This window comes from Hylobates moloch, unplaced genomic scaffold, assembly GCF_009828535.3.
Source record: "Hylobates moloch isolate HMO894 unplaced genomic scaffold, HMol_V3 SCAFFOLD_18, whole genome shotgun sequence".
NCBI classification, from domain to species: Eukaryota; Metazoa; Chordata; class Mammalia; order Primates; family Hylobatidae; genus Hylobates; species Hylobates moloch.
Genome location: NW_026652293.1, coordinates 59569510 through 59586444, shown reverse-complemented (window position 1 = coordinate 59586444; position 16935 = coordinate 59569510). Strand labels below are relative to the sequence as shown.

General features: G+C 51.4%; 1 protein-coding gene across 1 annotated transcript in view; it reads right to left on the bottom strand.

Moving 5' to 3' along the window:
- Window positions 1-238: 238 nt before the first annotated feature.
- The window catches only part of STUM (stum, mechanosensory transduction mediator homolog), a 56224-nt gene continuing 39527 nt past the window's right edge, over window positions 239-16935 (bottom strand). Inside the window, exons 2-3 of the mRNA XM_058430626.1 lie at window positions 7351-7530; window positions 239-2328 (exon numbers count right to left, since the gene is read on the bottom strand). Coding sequence (XP_058286609.1) covers window positions 2294-2328; window positions 7351-7530 — 215 coding nt within the window. The 3' untranslated portion in view covers window positions 239-2293. The remainder of the gene's footprint in view (window positions 2329-7350; window positions 7531-16935) is intronic.

The following is a 16935-nucleotide window of genomic DNA, read 5'->3' as shown; positions in this document are numbered from 1 at the left end:
AATCCCTGTATTAAGCCGTCCCACACAGGACCCAGGCTGACACCTGCCACTCAAGAAAGTCCCACCTGAGTCTGGATTGTGTCACTAAACATGCGACACAAATTGCTATCTCTTCTTCACCCCCTCAGCAGCCGCCCCCAGCCCAAGCGGGGAAAATAAGCTTCTCCCTCCCATGTGTGGGGGCGGCCCCCTCCTGAGACCTGTCATCACTCAGGGGGTGTCGGGCAAACTCTGGGGGCTGTGTGGGGTGAAGGGCTGTGGGCTGGTGGGCATGGGAGGGGGCGGCTTCCTGCAGCTGAAGCTATTTTATCTGAGTGGAGGGGCGGCTCCACTCTGACGCAGCTTCCTCGAGAGCAGCGAGCACCAGCCTGGAGGATGCCCGCTGCACACAGCAGAAGGTTCTAGCTTTTTAGAGAAAACCAAATCTGTTCCCACACCTTGAAGATACAGAGGCTTCCAAACAGGAGAGAAGAAGGCAAAGGCCTGGGTCGGGGTCTGTAAGAAGAGAGGACAGGATGCGACAAAGACACTGCCAGGTGTTCAAAAATGGCAGCCCAGCCCCAGGCGGCAATGGAAGATGGACAGTAGCTGAGGGATCCATGCTAAGGGGTGGGCGGCAGGGCCGGCTTCTCAGGCAGGACTGTGATTAGAAAGCCCAGTGGATGGGGTAGGTGGGCCGAAACCTCCAGAATGGTGGCCACTGCTTCCCAAGCACTTTCATCCTGCAAAATCCCTTCTCCTGCCCTCATGGAGTTCTGACAGTCTCTGATAGACAAACAAGCCCTTCGAAGAGGGACATGCCCAATGGCACTGTGTCAAGTGGAGTCAGAAGCTTGACTTTGGGCCAGCCCCACCTGTTAGCATTTCCTATGTTAGAATGAAAATGAAAGGAAAGGAAACAGACATGTAAATGTCCATCCTCTTACTATAATTTCTCTTAATTTCAGATTGATACTTGATCCACAGTATCCCGGACAACTTCTGCTAGATTCTCCCCACCCCTAGCCCTCATTAGGGATCTAGCCCTGTCCCAATCACTTACAGAGGGGCTCCTTAAAGAGGCCCGTGGTCCTTTGGCAACTGAAGGAGTCCCCGTGTAATGCTGACAATTTCACCCTCTAATGCATCTGTTTGTAAGTAGGATATTCAGATCCATGTCCACAACCCCATACAATTGTTCTTGCAATTCTGAAACCCTAAAAGCTCTCAAATGGTAAGTTTTTCCCTAAGTTACTTAGTGGCAAAATTAGACTGAACTGAGGTGAGGCTATTTACAGTTTGTATAGCTCCCAATTAATGGGACTGGTCACATGTTTCTCTGCAGAAATATTCACGTGCCTGATGGTAGGCGAGATGTTCCACACTCTGCCGGGAAGTTAGAAAGTGTACGATAAATGGATCGCATTGTCTTTCTCAAATCTAAAACTTCTCAATTCGGAGACACATCTGGCCCCAATGACTTCAGAAAAAGGAATGTGGGCCAGAAATGCTGTTAAGTATTGGGTGAAAGGCTGCTAGTCTGCCCACTCTTGCTTCGGTCTAATAACTTAGTGTATAAACATCTGGCAGTTCTGGCAGTTTCACCCCAGGGAAGGAGCCACTCCTCTCCTTCCCAGGAAAACATAGGTCACGACACACCCAGCCCTTAGATTTCAGCTGTGAGGAGGCGGGGGGGTGCAGTCAGGGAGGCAGGCCCAGGAGACACCTGTGGGACTGGTCTTCTCCCCGAGGTCTCAGGCCGGCTGTGGGCACAGTGGGCCTTTCCACGCTAGGTTGGAGCTGGGCCATCCTCACCCCCACCCTGGTGTTGCCCCCAGGAGACCACACAGTAAACACTTGGGGCACCAGATTTTGAGGCAGGTGGGGTCCCAGAGGATAGGTTTACCACAGTCCTGTCCCCTTGGTGAGCCCCTGCTCACCCAGACAGGGCCCGGTGTGGCCCGGCCCAGCAGCTGTGGCGTGCCCTTGCAGTGGGCAGTGGGTACAGCAAGGCTGGTTGGAGCCTGCCGGAGCATCCCAGCCTCTCTGTGGGCGTTCTCATCTCCACCCCACTCTCTGATGCTCTGGTGCCTGCGCCCACAGTGCTTTCCAGAGCAGGAGGGGCTGGCAGCCCTCACAACCTGCTGAGAAAAGCAGATGCGTTTTCAAAATAAATAATATTTTTAAAAATACCCCCTTTCCACCCCCAGTCCAGAAAATGGTAGAAGAGAACATGTAAAGGTCCTTGTGCCCAAAGCTGCCTGGTGCAGCCCTCACAGGGCCCCCCTGGATCTCCCCAGCGGCTCCCGTGGGCTCACAGCTGCTGTGGGATGCCCTGCTCCTTGTAGCCTGTGAGGAAAAAGCAAAGGGGAGATGGTTAGACACCTGCTTCCTTCAGGATTTCTCCAGGAGGTGCCCCTAGCCCAGAATGCACACAGGAGGCATTGTTTATACTAAGGTGCAAATAACTGCTACCATCAGAACACGACTTTTCCCAAGGGCTTTGACTTTCTAATGGGAAACAAAAGAATGAATCAGGAAATGTGGAGTACTGGGTCTACTGGGAATGTATGATGGGCGGGCATTTGGGGTGGGAGCTAAAAGGCTATCGATGTGCTCCTGAACCCACATCTGGAAGCTGCTCACAGACTGGTCTGGAGTGATTTCCCAATGCAGAGCCTTGGGAGCAGGTGCCTGGCAGGCTTCCCTAAGGGTTGGGCATCTGGTATAGGTGGATGGAAGGAGGAAGGAAGGAGGAAGAAAGGAGGAAGATGGCATACAGAGGGGAGCAGCCATCCCTGTGTGCGTCCAACCTGCTGGACGGTTATGGCGGGAAAGGGCGCCTGAAGGTTAAACCTTTAAAATATTGTTGATCCGAGTCCTTTGGGAAAAAGTGAGCTCTGTGGATAGTAAGGAATTGTTACTGTTTTATTTAGGTGTGAAAGGGTATTGTGCTTGTTTTCTTAAGAAGATACCCTTTGGGAGGCCGAGGCGGGCAGATCACTATGTCAGGAGATTGAGACCATCCTGGCTAACACGGTGAAATCCCGTCTTACTAAAAATACAAAAAATTAACTGGGTGTGGTGGCACGCACCTGTAGTCCCAGCTACTCGGGAGCTGAGGCAAGAGAATTGCTTGAACCCAGGAGGTGGAGGTTGCAGTGAGCTGAGATTGCGCCACTGCACTCCAGCCTGGGAGGCACAGCAAGACTCTGTCTCAAAAGAAGAAAAAAAAATACCTACTGAAATATTCCCAGCTGCTATTACATGAGCAGAATTTGCTGAGTGGTTATTCCTATTAGCCAGTGAACTTAGTCTGAAGAGGAGCTTTGGTGTATTGAGCTGCTTTTTTCTCTTCATTTAGCAGAGTATTTCTCAATTTTGGGTGCCAATAAACCCATGCTGGGGTAGGGAAGATGTAGCGAATGACAGAAGAAAGGAGGCTGGCCATGAATTGATAGCGGCTGAGGCTGGTGTGGGCATTAGGGCCTCATTTTACTAGGGGCTCTACTTTTGTCTATGTTTAAGCATTTTCCAAACCAAAAGTTAAAGCTAAACGTAAAAGCCCATTTACCCACTGGGAGAGTGGGTGGGGTGTTTGTGTGCAAGAGTGGGGGTCTCGGGGGAGGGGAGGGCCCCAAGCAGCAGCACGAGGCCCACACGTCCATCCGCAGACTCACCTTGGGAAACTGCAGCAGCACAGAGTGGGAGGCAGCAGGAGGAAGAGGAGAGAGAGAAGAAGAGAAAACATAGCCTGAAAACAGAGCCACAGGGAACGCTTGGCACAGGAAACAAAGCAGATCCATAGTGAGGCCTGGGAGATGGGACAGGGGCCATGCCAGTGGCTTCTTGGACGCCATCCCCAGGCAGAGAGTGCTCAATACTCATGGTGACAGCCACAGTGGCCAGCGGTCTGCCCACCAGGTGTGTGGGTGTGGCTAGGGGCACAGCGAGGGGCTCTCACACTGCCAGGGAGCTCGGTCCACTGCCTCCCCAGCCCTCCATATCCTGGCCATGCCCTCACTGCTGCCTTCATTCTTTATTCTTGTCTTCTTTTGAGACAGAATCTCACTCTGTTGCCCAGCTAGAGTATAGTGGTGTGATCATGTCTCACTGCAGCCTCAAACTCCTGGCCTCAAGTGATCCTCCTGCCTCAGTCTTCCAACATGCTGAGATACAGGCATGAGCCACAGCACCCAGCCTTTTTTTTTTTTCATCCTCAGCTCATGCCTTTCTCCAGATAAATTCCAGATGGACACGAGGAGTGGCAGCTCCTGGACAGCTAGAGCTTTGACTACAGCAATCTAAAGATGCCAGTGTGCCCCATCCTGGCCCCATACTGGCTCTGTCTGAGCTACGTGCTTAGCCGTTTCTATGGAGAGGAGCCACATATATAAAAACACTTTGGGGAAGACCCAGGCCAGAGGGTGGCAAACAGGTTTTATCTTGCAGACCTCTTGGATCAATTAGTAGTGACTGCCTGAAGCCCTGTGCTGAGAACATGTGAGACTGGTCAGCAGAAAGTGTCTTGATTGATTAGCAATGTCTGCCATGGGCATGGCAGTAGAAAGAGCCCACCATAGAGCTACCAAGTATTTACTGACTCATGACCAAGACAGGGTGTTGTTGATTGTTATTTGTTGTTATTCATATAAATCAAGCAACATGCTTGCAACTTCCTGATGTTAACTCCCACTGTCATCTAGATTTCTCTGACTCCCCTCTTAGGAGTTTTTCATGATGGTGTATTTGCTGATGACACCCCAGACAATGCCATGCGAAAAGCCAAGGTGTATTGTTACAACTGAAAAGTTTCCTCTGTTTTTATAGCAAGGGGCTGGAGTGACACCAGAAAGAAGAGTCCCCTATCCAACTGTCTTCTAGGATAGGAAAGTCCATTGTGATTATTCCCTTCAAAGGAGTCACTCTCAGACACACAAGTTCCATGGTTGCTGGGAGTGATCCCACCTATTGCACCATCTCATGAGTGGCAACCATTCACCCTTTGGGAGTGGGATTAGTTGTGGGGAAAACATGCAAAGGCTTCCCTTGCTGAGATGGGCGAATGAGTCTGGCAGTCAGGCAGTGGGCAAGAATGAGGTGTGACTGGTTTTTGTATGCAGCCCTCAAGTCTATCCCCCGATATGGTTTGGCTGTGTCCCCACCCAAATCTCATCTTGAATTGTAACTCCCACAATTCCTATGTGTTGTGGGAGGAACCTGGTGGGAGATGATTGAATTATGGGGATGGGTGTTTCCTGCAGTGTTCTTGTGATAGTGAATGAGTCTCACGAGATCTGATGGTTTTAAAAATGGGAGTTTCCCGGCACAAACTCTCTTTGCCTGCTGCCATCCACATAAGAAGTGACTTGCTCCTCCTTGCCTTCCGCCGTGATTGTGAGGCATCCCCAGCCATGTAGAACTGTAAGTGCATTAAGCCTCTTTTTCTTCCCAGTCTTGGGTATGTCTTTATCAGCAGTGTGAAAATGAACTAATACACCCTCCAAAAGCATTCTCAAAAGTCTGATGCAAAGACAGCATCCCTGGAAACAGTGTGCAGACAATCAAAGGGTTGACACTGACCCCCAGTGAAGGCTGCGTGGCAAAGGTGGGGGCTGCAGCTTCTTGCACTTGCTTATCCTGCCAACCAGTTAGCGCCCCACACCAGCCACAGCAGAGGAGATTCTGGCCAAGTCAACAGCCTGGGGCAATGGAAAGTGAGGAAGTGACTGGATCCCCATCTGCACTTCTGGGGCCTCAATGCCTCATCTAGGCATGATGAAGGGAGCTCTTTATCTCTAAGGTTCCAATCTCTTCGTTCCTGGGTATTAAGGAGATCAAAGACAAGTGTACCAGAAAGCTCTAGAGATCACATGAGGCATCAACATACATTATTGAGACCTACCCTGTGCCACAGTTATGTTCCGCTTTAATGCAGAGGTTCCTTACTCAGGTCCCCAGTGCCTGGCCAGATGCTCAGTTTGAGAGAGAATGAGCCAGTAAGAGGGGCTCATCTTGCACAAATTGGGCAGCCTTCAACCTTCCGAGGGCAGAAGCACCTCCCAGCTTCCAGCTGGGAATGGAGTCAGGAGCCCGCAGACCACAGGCTCCTGGGGAAGCAGCAAATTTCCTCTGTGGAATTGGGACCAACTTTTAGGAGTCACCCAAGGGCTGGCAGCACTTCCTTCCTATCGGTCATGCTCTTCACCTCTCCAGACAAATGAAAGTGGCCCCTGGACATGCCCAGAGGATGAGATTCCATGAAGGAGATGCAAGGGCCTGCCTGCTGGGCTTACCTCACAATATTCCTCTGACAGGGCAGCCCCTGCCCTGAGCACACCCCTCCCAGGAGGAAGGAGCAGCTTCCCTGCCGCTTCCCAGCTCATCCCTCCCTGGGGCAGCTCGCTGCTCAGCCTCTGGTCCAGCCTGGGGTTCCCCTGCTCTGGCTGCCCCTGGTTGCCAGCATCTGCCTGGTTTGCTCTGATTCTGGGAGACCCTGGCAGTGCAGCTGACCCACTTCCTCCCCTGATCTCTGCTCCTGGGGGAGCCACTTCCGGGCAGCCCATCTGACCGCACTCCACTGCATCTCCCTCAGGCTCTGCATCTACCTGCATCTTCTCTGGCCCGGTGGCCTAACTGGTCACTGACCCTGGTCCTGCCATTTGTGTGTGCCCTGGGTTGGATATTCACAGGATCCTGAACTCAGGCTGAGTTGACTATAGATCATTCTACATAATTCTAGGGCCCCTGAACCCTGAGTTTCCCCTTCTGCCTCTGCCACTCTTACCTGGCTCAGCTTACCTCTGACACTGACGATCCCAGCTATGAATGGTTTTGGGGGGTATAGGACACAATGAGGGGTATGGGGTATGGAGTGAAGGCAAAGTGCCTGAGAGGTGAGGTCAATTATTGAGGAACTGTGGCCTCACATGTAGATGGGCATGGGAAAATACAGGGAACGTGGATGGTGGTATGGGAGACATGCACAGCTGCTTAAAATGGGTGGTGTCTGTTTTAAGACTTTGCTAGGTTATTTTAGAAAGGGTAACTGAGTTGTCTTTGGTAAACTTGATTTTGTAACTTTAAACCCTTTCACAAAACCATTCTGTGTCTGAATCAAGTTTGCATTAAATGATGGAACTCTCCTGCCATCCACTCATAATTCCCTGCAGGTGTTGGGCCAGGCCTGGTGGGGAGGGTCCCCAGTGCCAAGCAGCCCAGGGAGTTGTGAAGAGGACATGGGCAAGCCCTATCCAGAGCCCGTGCTTAGCAGGCGAGCAGGACCTCGGCCAGACATGAAGGTCTCCCAAGTCCTTCCTGTCCCTGGCCACTCCCCCACCCCCAGGAGGCACAGCACCGACAGCTACTCACTGGCAAGGATGACCATGTCCATGCCCCAGAAGATGCTCATGATCCAGCCCACCATGACGATGGCAGTGAGGATTTGGATGAGGGCTGCTGCAATGTTCAGCCAGAAGACGCAGCACACATGCCTGTCCGGGAGGTCGGTGCGGGCCCCGCACAGCACAGTGAAGGCCGAGACGAATGTCCCTGTGAGAGGCCAGAGGGGACAGCCTTCTGAGGGTGCTGGGAGACAAAGGGGTCTGTGTGCTCATTGCCGGCCTGGGGCCCAGCTGTCCACCCTCCAAGAACTCAGGGAAGAACCACCGATGTCTGGCACTCTGTCCTCTGAGTGGCACCCCTGCCCAGACCCTGGCCCACCTCTCATCTCCATACTGGAGAGGTCAGTGGGCCACCTGGAGGAGGTATTGCATGGGGCTGCCAGGGGCCCCATACAGTCTTGGAACCTTTGGGGGAGACAAGGAAGTCACAGGACAAGCAGTCCCTTCTGGGAAGGAGCAATGGGGAAGCCACTTGCAAGGGCAACAGGCAGTTGGAAAAGGCAACTTTATGTGGCAAAGATTCCAAGAGCCAAAGAGTTCTGAGGTGGAAGCTGGTGTGTCTGAGTTAACACAGAAGCAACCTCAGAGGTAAATTCAGGAGAGGGGAAGGGCCAGGAAATGACCACCCGGCACACACGCCGATTGCTAAGGGACAGGAGCCAAGAGCCTACAGTGTAGTAGTAGTACACTGTGCAGTGTAGAGGGCACAGACTAGGACAGGTGTCCCAGAGCCCCTCCCTGATGGGGTTCCCCTAGACACCCTGACCTGTAAGGGGAGGGACAGGGAGCCTAAGCTCTATTGAGCATCCACAAAGTGCCAAGCAACGTGGTGGGTGCGGTCACATTCTTCACCTTGTCTAAGACTCAGCCCCTGTGGGTAACATCACTACCTTTATCGAGTTAGGCCCCTTTCCTACATGGGCTCTGAGCCCCCCTGACAACAACCGTGCAGAGAATTAGCATTCTGTATATCTGTCATAGTTCCCTACAGTGTCGGTAACAAGTTACCCAAACCTCATGGTTAAAAGCCACACAAATTTATTCTTTTATAGTTCTGAAGGTTAGAAGAGTCTGCAATGGGTCCTCAGGGATGAGTCCTTCTGGACGCTCCAGGGGAAAATCCACTTCCTTGTCTTTTCCAGCTTCTAGAGGCCACCTACATTCCTTGGCTTGTGGCCTCTTCCCCCATCATCACCGCCAGCAGCGTAGCACCTTCTCCCTGACCTCTGCTTCTGTCTTTATGTCTTCTCGCTGCCTCCCTGTGGTAAGGACCCTTGTGATAGCATTCAGGACCCACTTGGGTAATCCAGGATGCTCTCCCCATCCATTTAATTTAATCACATCTGCAAAGTGCATTTTACTACATCAAGTAGCATATTCACAGGTTTGGGGATATGGATGTGGACATCTTCAAGGGCCACTGTTTGGCTTACTACACTCTTACACACAGAGAGAGAGATTCAGTGTGATGGTTAATTTTAGGTGTCAACTTGATGGGATTGAGGGGTTCCTAGACGGCTGGTGGAGCACTGTTTCTGAGTGTGTCTGTGAGACTGTTTCCAGAGGGGGCTGACATGTGAGCCAGTGGACCGAGAGAGGAAGACTCGCTCTCAGTGTAGGTGGGCACCATCCAATGGGTCGGGGGCCTAGCAGGAACAAACAGGCAGAGGAAGGGGATTGTCCTCTCTGCTTCCTTTCCTCCTTCCAGAGTGAGACACTTTTTCTTATTCTGCCTTTAGACATCACACTGCAGGTTCTTCAGCTTTTGAACTTTGGAACTTACACCAGCGGCCCCCTGGGGGCCTCTCAGGACTAACTGGGGGCTGCACTGTCAGCTTCCCTTGTTCTGTGGTTTCAGACTTGGACTGTGCCACGCTGCCTGCTTGAGCCAGCTACTAGCTTCTCCAGCTCTGCAGCTCACAGTCAACCTATCGTGGGACTTCTCCACCTCTGTGATCATGTCAGCCAACTTCCCCTCACAAATCCCCTTCCAGGGCTGGGTGCAGTGGCTCATGCCTATAATCCCAGCACTTTGGGAGGCTGAGGTGGGCGGATCACCTGAGGTTAGGAATTTGAGACCAGCCTGGCCAACATGGTGAAATCCTGTCTCTACTAAAAAATACAAAAATTAGCAGTATGTGGTAGTGGGCACCTGTAATCCCAGCTTCTCAGGAGGCTGAGGCAGGAAAATCGCTTGAACCCAGGAGGCAGAGGTTGCAGCGAGCCAAGATCGTGCCATTGCACTCCAGCCTGGGCAACAAGAGTGAAACTCCGCCTCAAAAGAAAAAAAAAATCTCCTTCCATATATCCTACTTGTTCTGTCTCTCTGGAGAACCCTGACTAATAACTCTCAGGAACTAAGCATCTTGTCCAAAGTCACAATGACAGGTGGGCATTGAACCCACCAGAGTCACATGCCAACACCACGCCCCTCTGCACTGCCTCCCAGGTGTAGATGGCCTGTTAAAAGCGGGCCCAGACCAGAAAGCAGGGCATTTGGGAAATTGACCAAAAGACTGGTGACCGTTGTCACATTCCTCATGTTTGATTCTCTCGGTTCCTGCTCTTTGAGGCTGCCTTGTTTTTTATTTTGCCTCCCACTCTGAACTGAGTCCACGTGCTGGTTTCTGAAACTGACCATGCCTTATTTTCCTCCTCATCATCTTAACCACTGCCACCAACGTGAGGTCCCAGGCTGCATCTCATTGGTTTCTGGCCCTTCCCTGCACAACTCGCTGGCTCCTACAGTTTCCAGGTGTGGCCTTTGCTCTCACCCACACCTTTGTGCTTCAGATCCAAGGCTGAAGCCTGAGTCCACATGCTGATTTCTGAAACTGACCCTGCCTCATTCTCCTCCTCCTCATCGTAACCACTGCCACCGATGTGAGGTCTCAGGCGGCATCTCATTCACCTTCATCCCTCCAGCCCCTTGCACAGTGCCTTGTACAGAGTAGGTGGCCTGTGGGCATTCAAAGAAGTACGCCCAACATCAAGTGTCTCCTCCGACCACCTGCCTCATTGCCTGTGGCATTTGTTAAAAATGCGGGGTCTCACCTGAGATCTACGGAATTTCTAAAGGGTGACCCGGCATCTGCATTTCTCAACAAGCTTCCCCCCTGCTCTCCAAGGAATAGGAATGATAAGGCTCACCAAAGTGTGAAAACCACGGATTCAAGATCAGGCAACTCGCTAACTACCCCCACTGTGTTCGTGGCACAGAGCCCCAGAGGCCCTGGGGGAGATCCAGAGAGGCAAAGCTGTTCTACTCTCACCAGATGGACAGCCAGCTAGGGGCACAGAGGGTTGGCTGGAGCCTCCTTTCTGGGGGATGAGGTTGGGGTGCAACTCTGGAGTCTCTGTAGAGACTCATTCAGGAACCTAACTGGACCCCTGCCCTCAAGAACTCACAGTGTACTGGGCAAACTCATCACCCCACCTGATAGAGGAGAAGGAGGCTGAGGGCTCCTGTAAGGGTAAAAGTGATGGAGCTGGGACTTCAGCTCTAGCCTCTTCCTGCTGGGAGGAGAAGGGTGAGGATGGTGCAGAGGGCAGGGTGGTGACAAGGGGAAGGTGATGGGGATGAAGAGGGAGGACTGACTCCGGCCATTTTTGGAAGGCTTTGAAAGCATGGATAAGAGTTTGCCCCCAACCTGCAGGAAACGGAGCTCTCGCAGAGAGTTTTGAGCAGGAGAGCAATGCAATGGAAGCAGGGATTTAAGAAAATTAATTTGGGCTGGGCGCGGTGGCTCACGCCTGTAATCCCAGCACTTTGGGAGGCCGAGGCGGGCAGATCACGAGGTCAGGAGATCGAGACCATCCTGGCTAACACGGTGAAACCCCGTCTCTACTAAAAATATAAAAAATTAGCCGGGCAAGGTGGCGGGCGCCTGTAGTCCCAGCTACGTGGGAGGCTGAGGCAGGAGAATGGCGTGAACCCCGGGGGGCGGAGCCTGCAGTGAGCCGAGATTGAGCCACTGCACTCCAGCCTGGGTGAAAGAGGGAGACTCCGTCTCAAAAAAAAAAAAAAAAAAAAAAAGAAAATTAATTTGTCAGCAGGGTGGATTTTTTTTTTTGTTTTTTGAGACGGAGTCTCACTCTGTCCACCAGGCTGGGGTGCAGTGGTGCGATCTCAGCTCACCGCAACCTCCACCTCCCAGGTTCAAGTGATTCTCCTGCTTCAGCCCCCCAAGTAGCTGGGATTACAGGCATGCACCACCATGCCCGGCTAATTTTTGTATTTTTAGTCGAGACGGGGTTTCCCCATGTTGGCCAGGCTGGTCTCAAACTTCTAACCTCAAGTGATCCGCTCATCTTGGCCTCCCAAAGTGCTGGGATTACAGGCGCGAGCCACCGCATGCAGGTGGCACGGTGGATTTAAAGTGTCTGAGATGGGAAAGATGAACTGGGATGAGAAGGCTACAGCTGAGGAATGGAGGAGATGTGGGCTCAGGGCTTGGTGGTGGACATAGGAAGATGCAGGGGACTCAGGGACTATTAGGAAGTGTGTGCCACCATCCTTTGCTTCTGCCAGTACATCATGCGTGGGAGACAGGAGATGCACACAAGTGGACACTATTACAAAAGAGAACGCTGCAGAAATGGAAAGATGGTTGAAGATGAATAAGAATATGTGTGGAAAATGTGAAGTGAAAATAACATAGGTGCCATTTACTGCAAACCTATAGCATGCTAAGCACTGTGCAACCCTCTCTCTACCTACATTACCTCTTATTCTTAAAACCACTGGAGGTAGTTATTATTATCCCCATTTTACAGATACAGAAACTGAGGCTCAGATAGGCTAAACAACCTGCCCTCACAGCAGAACCCAGACTTAAAGTCAGTCTGCCTAGTTTAGAAGGCTGAGTTCTTTTCAGTCTAGGGTGTTGCATCCTTACATTAAAAAATAAGGAAAAAGGCCGGGCGTGGTGGCTTAAGCCTGTAATTCCAGCACCCTTGGGAGGCCAAGGCAGGCAGATCACCTGAGGTCAGGAGTTCAAGACCAGCCTGGCCAGCATGATGAAACCCTGTCTCTACCAAAAATACAAAAATTAGCTGGGAGTGGTGGTGCATGCCTGTAGTCCCAGCTACTCAGGAGGCTAAGGCAGAAGAACCGCTTGAAGCCGGGACGCGGAGGTTGCAGTAAGCCAAGAATGCTCCACTACACTCCAACCTGGGTGACAGAGTGACACTCCATCTCGAAACAAACAAAAAATTAATAATAATAAGGAAAGAACCTTCACGCTTAATGGTTTTCAAATATCCTTGAACCCACTCCTTCCCGTCCCTGTGTCCTTTATGGAAGGCCTGAATTGGATGGTGTTGTGATCTCTGGGCTGCAGTGTCCTGACTTGGTGGGAGCTGAGACCCAGTGACCCTCTTTGTGGCTGTGGCCTAACCTCACTCTTTCAGCCTAGGAAATGGGAACAGCGCTCCGTGTTCTTTCATGTTTTTATTAGGCTGAACCATATGAAATTGGCACTTCTGCAGGTCAAGAACAGCTGAATAATAAAAGCCTAATGTGTATATGAAAGTTTTGAGCATAAGGAAATTTTGTCCTTGAACTCAGAGATTCTTAGAGTCAGAAGGTCGTCAAGCCCATCTCTTGCCAAAGGATGAAATCTCAGTGGAATTGACAAAGTGATTAGAGGCCAGTGGGCTGAGTACCTGCCTGTTCTCAGTGGAGCAGGGAAAGCCTGGTGAGCCTAGTGCTCTGCAGATGAGCAGGGCTGTGCACACTGAATGATCCATAGCAAAGGCTTTGGCTTATATGTTAGGAAAAGCTGGGCTGGCCCACACTTTATTTAAAGGAGGAGACAACCTTAGCATGTGTGTGGTGTCGGAGGGATTTTTGGTCTCTGCTCCTTCTTTTACTCATGTTGACACACTCATGATAACTCTAAGTCATGTAAAACTATAACCTTATACACATACTGACTTCTACCGTGTGCATGCTTATTGTCCAGTTGTGTGAACTCAGATATCACTAATAAGGAAACTATGACAACAGGTCCCTTTTGCCATAAAAGGTGGCGATTAAGTGAATGGATTTATAATATAAAAACTGTTTTAATCTCTTCAGCAGTAAATTTAAAAAATGGTTTTAGCACATTTTCCTATGAAGAGGTGTTAATTGTTTTAAATGAGTCTTACCAGTTAAATAAAACGCTCTACCCAACAGCAATGTGTTGGTTCTAATTTATTCTATTGAGCGCCAGCCATATGCCAATGCTGAGTCCTGGGAATGGGAGCCCAGACAGGTGATGGGAACTTGCCACCCCCGCCCGGGAGCTCCCACTCTGGCGAGGACACTGGGTCACACCAGGAACAGTGACGAATTCTGTTTGGCCATAGCAGGAAAGACTTCACAGGAGAGCAGGCGATGGAGCAGGGAGCTGGGAAGCTGATGGGGACTCATGGAAGGAGGAGGAGAAGAGCATCTGCAGACAGGCCGTCCTGGCCGTCCAGAGCTAAGCGATGCACAGTCCGGAGCTCAGTGGTACATAGACTGGACTCAGAGGAGGGAAGTGCATCTGGAGACAGGCTGGCCTGGCTGTTCACACGGAGATTAAAATGCCCACCGATTGAAGAGAGCTGAGTCAGAGACAAGGACTCTAGAGGTGTCAATTTCAAGTAGTGGTTGGAAGTGAATGAGGTCACCCCAGGAGGGCATGGAATTCAATGAAAGACCCTGGGGGACACCAAGATTTTAGTGGTGAGCAAAAAGGGAAAAGAAGACCACAAAGGGGACAGGGAGGTCCAATCAGAGTGGCTAGGAGAGGGCATCCCAGAAACGGGAGATAACTGTCTGGAGGAAGAGGTGCTGGGGCAGGTCACTTGCTTCAGCAAGGTTCAGTGAGAGGGGCCACGTGCAATCACAGACTCGCTTAGGCCAAGAGTGGCTCCGCAGGCAGTCGGGAGAATGGCAGGGCTCAGAGCAGGAGGTCAGGGGGCCTGGAGAGAACGGAGGTGTGGATTACAGGGCGCGGGTGAGGACCACTTTTCCTTAAGTGGGAGAAATTTAAGCTTGTTTATCTGCTGAGGAGAAGCTGCCGGGAGGGGGCAGGGGACAGTGTGAAGACATAACCAGGTAGGGGATAAGTGGACATCAAGGTTCTCCGTAAAATGAGAAGGGGATGATCGGGGGAGGGGATCCAAAGCAAAGTTTTCCGAAGCAGTGTGTGCATCAAACGTCTCAAACTGAGGTTCATATGCAGATTCTAAGGCCCCACCTCTAGACTGCCACAGGCACAGGGATGGATCTAGGAACTGCTTGTTTAAGAAAAAAATATACATTCCTCCAGCTGATACCAGTCCTTGCTCTGATGGGTGGAGGAATTAGCCTGGCAGATACAGAACGAGAAAATCACACAACCTCATCAGAAATGAGTCCACGATTCTGGCCTTTCACTCTGTCCAGCGGCTTCCCCCACATGACTCAGGGCTGGAGCGGGGAGACAGTCCTCTGCAGCAGGGACAGGGAGGCTGAGGCTGGCCCTGGGCATGTTGTTCCTGGAGGTCCCAGCTAACACTAACTGGCACCAGGGAAAATGATGGTGATGGACTGTATTGTCAACCACCAAAATCAATGTGTTGTAAGATACCTGGGACTTAGGCATAGACATGTGATTTGCACGTCCTACCATGATCCCGGGAAGAAAGGCAGGCAGCAGAGGCCTGGGGAAGTCCTCCTACGGAGAGTTGCAGCAAAAACACAAGCAGAGCCGAGCTTTGTAAGCACAGCCCCACTGGCTGCCATCACTGTGGTCTCTGTACTTGCTGCTTCCCCAGGGAGCTCCAGGCTCAGGCTCCGAGACAAGGCAGTGGGGAGGGAAAAGGGCCCCCCCCCACTTCCGTCCTGGAAGCCCCAAAGAGATTCTCTGAGCTTGTCCTCAGGGGAGAGTTCCTGGAGCTTGATTGTCAGGAGAAGCAGCCAGGAGTGGGCTGGTACAGCCTCCCATCAGGAGGGGGGTGGTTCTGCTCCCACGAGATAGAGCCTGGGAGCTGGAAGTGTCCTTTGAGTTCTCACCCAGTTCAGCTTTTCGCATGACTCACGTGGGAGCTTTGGGAGGTGCTGGGTTTGGAGAGGGGATCTTAAAGCCTCTGGGAACTTGGTGGGAGAAGGGCAGAGCTGTCTTCCGAGGCAGCTCCTGCAGAGTAAAAACTGCCCCCAGGACATAGGCCAGCAAGTTGTTTGATCCCAGATGTCACCTCCGGCTGGCTCTGCAGTCATTATGATGTGCTGCTCCTCAGTGGCTGTGATTTACACCCGGACACTCTCCCTCACTCCTCCGGAGAAGTTGGTTGAGCAAGGCCTTTTTTCAAGGCCTTACCCTGAATGTGAGCTTTGGGGGTCAGGAAGGAAATGTACAGCTGATTTTGAAAGCCACAGACACAGGTTCTTCACACTCTAAGAAACAGGACCCATTGCCAAAGGCTGCCTAGTTCAAGGCCAGAATAAGCTAAATGGGAGATTATGTTCAGGGTCAAAATCAGAGATTGCTAAAAATACACCTTCCTGGGCCCCGCCACCCTAAGATTCTGATTCAGGAGGTCTAGTCATCATCTTCGCCTCGTTGTGCAATTATTTCAACCAGAAAGAAAAGGAAAGGAAAGAGAACTGACTACAAGTTCACAAATACTTCTGGACAAGTCCCAGGGACACAGAATCAGTGTAGCCTTGAATGTGAACGGGGCCTATATGGCTGTGGCCTGAGTAAACCAGAGGAGGCTGCAGAAAGCAAGGCCGGGGTCCTGGGCCACTCAGATGCTCTTCATGGCAACTCTTTTGGGTTCTGTTTTCTCAAGAAATGGAGCAGAAGATTTGGGATATCATGTGCTCATATGTGCTGAGGGAAGGCAGTGGCATCCTTTCAGCTCGGCCACTCCAGAACAGAGCACAAGAAGGCCACACTAGGTGGAAGAGGAAGGTGTCAACCAAAGGGCATATCAGCGCAGGGCTTGAGGCTGAGCAGGTCTGCGGAGCGGCTGTGTCTTCCCCTGGAACTGCACTGAGTCATTCCCCCAGAAAGTGTTTTGTAGACCCAGCACTGTGTGCAGCCTCATGTCCTGGCCAGCAAGGAATTTGCAAGGAGGACTCAGAACATAAAACCAATCTAGAATAGTGCAGAGTAAAACATGAATAGTTCTAGCATCCTCATCATCCTGAACATCCACACACTTTTGCAGAACGAATCTGCCAGTGCCCTTGATGCCTCTATCCTGGGGCAGCAAAGGGTCTGTGAGTGGCTTTCAACATTAGAGAAAGCACAGACACCCTAGTGAGGTCACACTGCCCATTGGAAAGCCGAACTTGCCAGCGTTTCACTGTGATCCCATCATTTCAGTGCAGTAACTACAGGGTCTTTCCTGCTATCGGCAGTTCCCAGTGGCCAATAACCCACCTTTGATCAACTAGAGATGGGAGAGTGAATTTATTATGGCTTAAATCTTTCCATGCATGGGTTTCATGGAAGAGAATGAGGAAGAGTGGACAGGTGGCCTTCTGTCTCCCAGCAGAGAGAAGGTGTATGGCATCTTGAACCACTTCCCC